The sequence below is a fragment of the Saccopteryx bilineata genome, chromosome 7 (assembly GCF_036850765.1).
Source record: "Saccopteryx bilineata isolate mSacBil1 chromosome 7, mSacBil1_pri_phased_curated, whole genome shotgun sequence".
NCBI lineage: Eukaryota > Metazoa > Chordata > Mammalia > Chiroptera > Emballonuridae > Saccopteryx > Saccopteryx bilineata.
In genome coordinates, this window is record NC_089496.1 from 97,851,631 (window position 1) to 97,860,466 (window position 8,836).

Genomic DNA, 8,836 nt, shown 5'->3' on the forward strand with positions numbered 1-8,836 from the left:
CCCTCGGACCCGGCCGCTCGGGTCGCGCTCAGCACCCGCGGCGCGCCAGGCCGACGCCCAAGAGACCCTAGACCGTGGCTCCTGGAGGGCCGCTCGTTCACCAGTCCAGGCTCGCCTGAGGACGGGGGCGCCTTCATGCGGCCCCCACACCTCTCACCACGTCGGCGCCTCCGCCCCCGAGCTCCGCGCGCTGCACCCCAGCCCCAGCAGGGCACGTAACTTTGGAAGTCCTGCGGCGCTCCGAGAGGCAGCAAGCAGAGTCTGCACCCCGGACCCAGCCCTGGCCCCGCCGGCCCCGCCGCGTCTAGGGGAAGCAGGAGAGCCGGTAATCGCTTCGGGGATGTAAGGAGACAGACACAGGACCCCAAGCCCGCATCAACACCCCTCGGCTGCCTTCCCAGGTGGGGGCGGTCCCCACACACGGTAAGATCTCTTGCTTTCGCTCAGGCTTGGGCTCAAGAGTCAAGATATAGACATAGACATGTATTTTTAATTTCCTGTTATCCTTCCAAGTCATCAGGCCAGCGGTGATTTCTGTTCTCGATTTTTGAAGAATAAATCTCTTTCCCATCGGCTCGACCTACACTCTCCCGCTGCTTAGAAATAAAACTTGGCTGTGTTTAGGAGCTGGGAACCAGAAGGCGCCCACCCTGAGCGGCGAAGCGCAGACAGGGAGCCGTTCGCGGGAGCCGGGTCCATGGGTCGCTAGCGGCCCCCCAGCTCTGGCGCGACCTCCCCGCGGCCCCCTCCCCATGTGAGGCGCCGCGGGGCGAGCGGGGCGCGGGAGGAAGAGGAGGACTCACGGGCTCTGGGCCGGAAGGCAGCTGGCAGCAGGCCCAGGCGAGCGGGCACCCGCGTTCATGTTCCGCCAGGAGCAGCCACTGGCCGAGGGCAGCTTCGCGCCCATGGGCTCCCTGCAGCCGGACGCGGGCAACGCGAGCTGGAACGGGACCGAGGCGCCGGGGGGCGGCGCCCGGGCCACCCCCTACTCTTTGCAGGTGACCCTGACGCTCGTGTGTCTGGCCGGCTTGCTCATGCTGCTCACTGTGTTCGGCAACGTGCTGGTCATCATTGCCGTGTTCACGAGCCGCGCGCTCAAGGCGCCCCAGAACCTGTTCCTGGTGTCTCTGGCCTCGGCAGACATCCTGGTGGCCACGCTTGTCATCCCTTTCTCGCTGGCCAACGAGGTCATGGGCTACTGGTACTTCGGCAAGGCGTGGTGCGAGATCTACCTGGCGCTCGACGTGCTCTTCTGCACCTCGTCCATCGTGCACCTGTGCGCCATCAGCTTGGATCGCTACTGGTCCATCACGCAGGCCATCGAGTACAACCTGAAGCGCACGCCGCGCCGCATCAAGGCCATCATCGTCACCGTGTGGGTCATCTCCGCCGTCATCTCCTTCCCGCCGCTCATCTCCATCGAGAAGAAGGGCGGCGGCGACCAGCAGCAGGCCGAGCCGCGCTGCGAGATCAACGACCAGAAGTGGTATGTCATCTCGTCGTGCATCGGCTCCTTCTTCGCGCCCTGCCTCATCATGATCCTGGTCTACGTGCGCATCTACCAGATCGCCAAGCGCCGCACCCGCGTGCCGCCCAGCCGCCGGGGCCCGGACGCCGCGCCCCCCGGGGGCCCCGAGCGCAGGCCCAACGGCCTGGGCCCCGAGCGCGGCGTGGGCCCCGGGGGCGCTGAGGCCGAGCCGCTGCCCGTCCAGCTTAACGGTGCCCCCGGGGAGTCCACACCGGCTGGGCCGCGCGACACCGAAGCCCTGGACTTGGAGGAGAGCTCGTCGTCGGAGCACGCGGAGGGGCCCCCAGGGACCCGCAGGTCCGAGCGCGGCCCCCGGGCCAAAGGGAAGGCCCGGGAGAGCCAGGTGAAGCCCGGGGACAGCCTGCCGCGACGCGGGCAGGGGGCGCCGGGGCCCAGGGTGCCGGCGGCCGGGCCCGGGGAGGAGCGCGGCGGGGGAGCCAAGGCGTCGCGCTGGCGCGGGCGGCAGAACCGCGAAAAGCGCTTCACGTTCGTGCTGGCCGTGGTCATCGGCGTGTTCGTGGTGTGCTGGTTCCCCTTCTTCTTCACCTACACGCTCTCGGCCGTCGGCTGCTCCGTGCCGCCCACGCTCTTCAAGTTCTTCTTCTGGTTCGGCTACTGCAACAGCTCGCTGAACCCGGTCATCTACACCATCTTCAACCACGACTTCCGCCGCGCCTTCAAGAAGATCCTCTGCCGCGGGGACAGGAAGCGGATCGTGTGAGCGCGGAGCCCGCGCCCCCCAGCGAACGGACGGCGCTGCCGCGGACAGCCGGGGTCGAGGGGCGCGTCCCCGCAGTCCCAGCACGCTGACACCCGGCGCCTGCACACTCCGCGTTTCCTGGCCCCAGGATTGCTCTGCGGCCCCCTTCTGCCCTTCCCTACCACGGAAAGATACTGGCTGGGAGGGCCACACGCCCCCCAATTATTGTTATGGCCGCTCCGCACTCCGAGTGATCTTCCAGGGTTCTTGGGCCGCCCCTAATCAGTATTGTTTCCTAAAGGTGTTTTCACCTTTCCTGAGTCCAGAGCAGTTCAGAGCAATCTCTGAGCCCCAGACGGCATGGCTCACAAAGGGTTAACGGCAGGGGTTACCCGGCCCTATTTGCTCTGACCTCCCACCAAACTCTGTTTTTAAACAAAGCTCAGGGCAGCCCAGCCCACCCTCCCATCCCCCACTGTAAATATACACTATTTTTGATAGCACATGCGGGGTGGTGGTGGGGGTCCCTAATGTCGCTTGGCTTTTGTTGTCGGAATCCTAGCTGTTGGAGAAGCCCTGGAGATAACACTTGGTGTCTGGTTCAGGCCAAGTCCCTCTGCAATGCAAGCAAGCCCTCTTCTAGTCTCATGACTTCCCTCTATGTCCTTTTCACCAGCAACTGGTGACTGTCCCTTTGGATCTGCTTTGAGATTTCCTGAGAGCAAAGAGATTTGTCCATATTTTCCCCTGTGCCTAACAGCATAATGGCCTTTTCCTATGTAAATATTGCAATGATGGACCAAGACAGAAGAAATGAGCCTGTCTGCCTTGCGTTAGCCCCGTGTATAAAGCCATTATCCCCTTCCTGATGCACCCTTGCCCCAGTAACTCATTTTAAAACCTCCTCTTTCTGGTATCCCCTCCTTCCTTTTCTCCAGGGACACTGCTTGAAGAATATGTATGTTTCTATTTTGTGTGTACATGTGCCCTTCTGTCTCCCAAAGTGCTGACTGTGGGGAAATCTTTCAGCTGCTGATTTTAGACACAGAGAAGTGTAAATTATGTGGAAGAGGCTAACCTAATACAATTTGCTGAAGGTAAACAGTTTGAAAAGACAAATGGGCCTGCCAAACTGTACCATTCCTGCCCCAAGAGCTCTTAGGTATCAAAGTGTTGTCCTTTCCCCCCCTCTGTTTTTCTGCTTGAGATCACGTCACCGATGAATTCCCAAAGTCAACGGAGGAGGGCGGAGACCTCGTGTTTACATCGAGTTTCTACATGTTTCAGACAGAGACTCTTTAAGGCCTGCACTCTTATTTTACTAAAGAAAAATTAATGTCAGCACATGTTGCTAATGACAGTGGATTTTTTTAAAATAAAAAGTTTACAGATCAAATGTGAAATAAATATGAATTAAATGGTCTTGTCTGTTATCTGAGTTTCCAAAAGTTTTAAGGCACTGGGGAACACCTGAAATTATATATATATACACACATATCTATGTGTATATATATATATATATATGTATTACATGTACATTATAAAATACCTTTACAAGAGCAAAGAGTAACAGAGCTGCCATTTACCAAGTGTTTCTTATGTGCTGGTTGCTATGATGAGCCCATTATAAGTTTTGCTTCATTAATTTTTTTCTCCAAGTCCTGTGAGATAGGGGCTATTATTATCCCCATTTTAGAGGCAAAGAAACTGAGTCTCAGAGAGCAAGAGATTTGCTCAAGATTAACAAGAGGTGGGAATGGTTTGTTTCCAGCTTTCTCTGGTTCCAGGGTCTGTATTCAAGGCCAGTGCCTTGCCAGAGTCACATCATTACCATTTTGCAGAATACTACCAGCAGGGAGGTCGCTACACCATGGATCCTATGTACACAAAGTATGGGGCATATCTCAAGTGTGCAGATACACACATGAAGTGTGTACACACAGCAGGGTGTCTATATGCCCTGCAGGCGTGTACCTACTTCAAAGTGTATGTATATTCTCCAAAGTATGGTATATGTATAAAGTGCATCTACTCCAAGATGTGTATTGCACCTTACAGTGTGATAATATGCAACATGTGGTGTGGAGCCCACAGTGTGGTGTATGCACAGAGCGAGGTATAAAAACCTAAAGAGAATCATGTAGTAGTTGGTGGCTTGAATGTCTCCAGCCAAAAACATGAATCCTTCCTGTTGCATTTCTGTAACATCAAGTTCTGCCCTGCTGTGTAGGAGAATTTAAGATCCTCACCCTAATGTTATGATTATGGCACTTGGATATGGGAAAGGCCCTTAGAAATCCAAGAATCCAACCCCTCCTTTTCTCAGAGGAGTGACTTGCACAGGGTGCCGCAGTTCTGGGTGACGGGGCTATGGACCTATGCTACCTGGTCCAGCTGGGCAGCAGCTGGAGCAGTTCTGCGCATGTGTGTTATCACACACGGCTGATGGAGAGCTTCCATCCGGGAGCTGGATTTGAGGGGCCATCACAACCGCGGGCCCTGGTTTGGGAAAGGATGGACTTTAAAGGCAGACACACCGTGCAGACCAGCTCTGGATGCCCTCACCCCAAGCAGGTCCTCAAGCACCCTTAGGGTAACACTGTAGTGAGGCGAGGGTGTGTGTCTTCCTTAATTTCTTTAGTGGTAGCGAGGGTGTGTGTGGGAGGGTGGGAGGATGCAGAGCCCTGCAGAGTCATCTGAGCCCCAGGAGGGCCGGGAGAGGGAACGCATTGGTTCTGAGACGTTTCTGTGGAGTTGGGAAGTCTGAGCCTGCAGACAGCAGGGTGGGCAGGCCGAACTCCTGTGACGCTTGCCTGGGGGCTTCATACACTGTGGCCTTTGCTGCCAAGTCTGGCTGCCAGGTCTGGTGTTCAGCCCTGCTCCCTGCCCCCACTCCGGCCTCTCTCTCTCTCCCACTCCAGGCACCCATCGCCCCAAAGGCAAACAGCGCCAGACAATAGGCCAGCCTGGCAGGCCCCCAGGAGCTGGGCTGTGTGTCTCAGACGCAGGGGCAGATGCAAACAGGGCTTGCTGTTGACTCTGTTCTGCTCTGTCTGCGGTCTGTGTTTGCCTTGCCCTCACCCCCAGAGGCCCTGCTCCCTGGAAAGGGGAGTGTGGGCAACGGTGCCCCACAGGGCAGGCCCCAGCCCCCATTCCAGTGGTAGAGAAGCCTTAGAGATGGAGTCCTGGGCAATGGGGGGGGGGGCCTGGAGTAAACAGGGCGCATCCCTGTTTATCTCCAAGGGCTCAGACGACACACAGTCTGTAAGTGTCTGGGGCGGGGAGAGCATTTGGGAGGGGAAATGGCCCTCAAGGGGATCTTAGCCTGATGGTCAGGAGGTGAGACTGAGTCACCTCACAGCTTCCTGTCCACATCCAGTCCAAGAGGATCTGTCTTGTGATGGCATCTCCTATTTGGTGTGACTTTGGTGAGCATATCAAAGCCGCTGGCTTTTGGGTCTAAAGTGTGTTTTTCCAGATTCATTCCTGCAAGGTGCCTTGAGTAGGGGAAGGGTGGTACCCTCACTTGAGCCTGGGTGCAAGACTTTGTGCCCTTTCTTCTTCTGTGCTACTGGGCTGGGGGCGAGAACAGGGAAAAGGGGCCTTAGGTTTCCCCTCTTTGTGACTCTATAATCAAATCAGAGTTTTAGAGCCAGAAGTTTCCACGCACATCCTCCGCTCCTGTATTGTGCTGTTGAGGGAGCAGAGGCCCTGAAGGGGACTGGTTATGTGACCAGTCTTAGAAAACCTCGAGCCTACTGCTTCCTGACCCACTGTCTGGTGCCACTGATATTCTACAGGAATTCTCCTGTGCTGTTGGGTTTGGTGAGTCGCTGACCAACCCCAGAGGAGCCCTCTGTGCCAAGCACCATGCCAGGCAGTGTGTGGCAGCTCTCTCCCTTTCAGGCATGGGCACTGCAGAGCCGGCGCTTGTCTTTAAGAGATTAGGGCCTGCCCTGCGCTCTGGGAGCATTAAGGCTGCGTGGGGGGACAGGATGTGCCCGTGGGAAGCGCTAAGCAACTGAACAACAGTGAGAGTGTGGCAGGGGGTGGTGGATGCTCAGTGCCTGCTGAAGGTCACGGCATCTCTCTGTACTGTGAGCGTGCAGTGGGGAAAGGTCGCTGTGGCTGGGAGCTCAGGGAGTGGGATGTGGCTGCTGAGGTGCCGGGACTGTAGCCGAGGTGGGGAGGAGAAGGCAGCGCCAGTTCTGGAGCTGAGCCCTGTGGAAGCATTGCGAGGCCTAGGTCAGGCCTCAGCTTTCGTTTCTCCATCCTGATCCCTGAGAATGGCATGGCGAGCTCCTGTTCCCGACTGAGGATACCCATCCTACCAGGAAACCGACCTCCCTGACTCAAACACGGTAGCAGGGTCCCAGTGCCCAGGCTCCTGCCTTCTCAGGGCCAGCGTCCCCCACCAGGCCTGGCGTGCAGGCCTCTGCGCTGGGCCCTGCTTCCGCCCCAGTGGGCCGGAGCCCCTGTGATGCAGGAGAGGGTGTGGTCCCCAGCAGAGGCTGGGCCTGCGAGGGAGCCCTGCGGAGGCACGGGGCACAGTCACCAACGCCAGGGTTTGTTGAGAAAACAGCATCGATCTCTTTGATTACCAGACGTCCTGGGGTTCAGAGTTAGACACAGAAAAGAGAACAGAGCCTGTTGGAAGGAGCTTGGACCTGGGAGTCAGGAGGCTGCGGTTCTAGTCACAGCTTTGTTCTTCCTACCAGAGGTGTGACGTCGGGCGAAGCCCTTTCTGAGCCTCCGTTTCTTCATTTATGAAGTGAAAATGGCTGGTCTAGAGCAGGGGGATTTAAGTGTGTTCTGTAGAGTTTATTAACTACAAAATCTATCTCAAGCTCTCTCACACACGTATTTATCACCTATCATCTATCTGTCTGTCTGTCTACATCACCCATCTGCTGAGTTGCTTGGTTAAGCGACCTATCACAGGTGTCTTTTCTGCAGGCCTTCTCACAGCCTTGAATATGCTTGTGTGCCTTGTGAGTCTCCGAGAGGGGTGGACACGGGGAGCTCTGTTTCTCAAACTCCCTGGGCCACAGACTCACTTTTCTACAGAGCATCTCAGTGAGTCCTGTCCGATGGGACACTTGGGTGATATGGGACTAAGGCAGGGGTCCCCAAACTACGGCCCCGCGGGCCACATGCGGCCCCCTGAAGCCATTTATCCGGCCCCCGCTGCACTTCCGGAAGGGGCACCTCTTTCATTGGTGGTCAGTGAGAGGAGCACATTGACCATCTCATTAGCCAAAAGCAGGCCCATAGTTCCCATTGAAATACTGGTCAGTTTGTTGATTTAAATTTACTTGTTTTTTTATTTTAAATATTGTATTTTTTCCCGTTTTGTTTTTTTACTTTAAAATAAGATATGTGCAGTGTGCATAGGGATTTGTTCATAGTTTTTTTTATAGTCCGGCCCTCCAACGGTCTGAGGGACAGTGAACTGGCCCCCTGTGTAAAAAGTTTGGGGACCCCTGGACTAAGGGTTCTCACCGGGCTTTTCTCTTGATCAGTTTGAGCTGCTATGAAATGTCAGATCTGCTCTCTCCTCTGCCCCTCCCTTCCTTAGGTGAGGCACACAAGGCAGGGGCCAAGCCATATGTTCTCCTTGGGCTCAGCTGACACTAAGGGTCATTAGCCTCATTGAGACTTGGGGTTGTGTTGGGTTTGTTATGAATATGGCACACACACATGGACATACAGGTACAGATAGACACTTAGACACAGACAGACACATGCACACCATTCTCCCAGCCAGCTGGTGAGTTAGGTAAGAAAGCCCCAGGGAACCATGTGGCTGGCTCTTAGCCCAAGGTGTCTAGGCTGTCCTCGTGTCTGTGGCCCAGGCTGAGCCCAGAAGGCCAAAAAGTGGACCCTAAGCTGCCCAGCAGTGATCACCCCTGAGGCTGGGTCTGGGTGGGGAGTGGTGGGGACTGGTCCAGGTCAATGACCCTACTTGTCCCCTGGGTACACTGAGAGTTCTGCTGCTCCTTACCCAGCTCCTATGGGCACCCCTTAGCCTTCCTTAGCAGCAGATACACAGAGTAAGGATTTTTTTTAATGCCCTGCCCCTAGAGGAGGCACTAAGTGTTTTAAGAAATAATAAACTCTTTCCTTTTCCTTCCTTCCTTCCTTCCTTCCTTCCTTCCTTCCTTCCTTCCTTCCTTCCTCCCTCCCTCCCTCCCTCCCTCCCTCCCTCCCTCCCTCCCTCCCTCCCTCCCTCCCTCCCTTCCTTCCTTCCTTCCTTCCTTCCTTCCTTCCTTCCTTCCTTCCTTCCTATGCAATGTTTTTGAGCTGCCCCAAACTAACATGACTGATGCTGCACTCTTTGTGCTGGGGGTAGAATGGTGAGGTGAGCAAGATTATTAGGATCTTTACCCTGCCAATTCTCTCTTTTTTTTTTTTTACAGAGACAGAGTGAGAGTCAGAGAAAGGGATAGATAGGGACAGACAGACAGGAACAGAGGGAGATGAGAAGCATCAATCATCAGTTTTTTGTTGTGGCACTTAGTTGTTCATTGATTGCTTTCTCATATGTGCCTTGACCGCGGGCCTTCAGCGGACCGAGTAACCCCTTGCTCGAGCCAGCGACCTTGGGT

At 55.8% G+C, this 8,836-nt stretch overlaps 1 protein-coding gene across 1 annotated transcript; it reads left to right on the forward strand.

The window, feature by feature from the left end:
• The first annotated feature begins 725 nt into the window (after nt 1-725).
• ADRA2A (adrenoceptor alpha 2A) lies at nt 726-3,650 on the forward strand. Its single transcript, XM_066238957.1, has one exon. The coding sequence runs from the start codon at nt 861-863 to the stop codon at nt 2,247-2,249; it is 1,389 nt and encodes a 462-aa protein (XP_066095054.1). The 5' UTR covers nt 726-860; the 3' UTR covers nt 2,250-3,650.
• Nucleotides 3,651-8,836: the final 5,186 nt, after the last annotated feature.

Coding starts and splice junctions, on each gene's coding strand:
- ADRA2A (XM_066238957.1), top strand. CDS start 861: ATGTTCCGCCAGGAGCAGCCACTGGCCGAGGGCAGCTTCGCGCCCATG.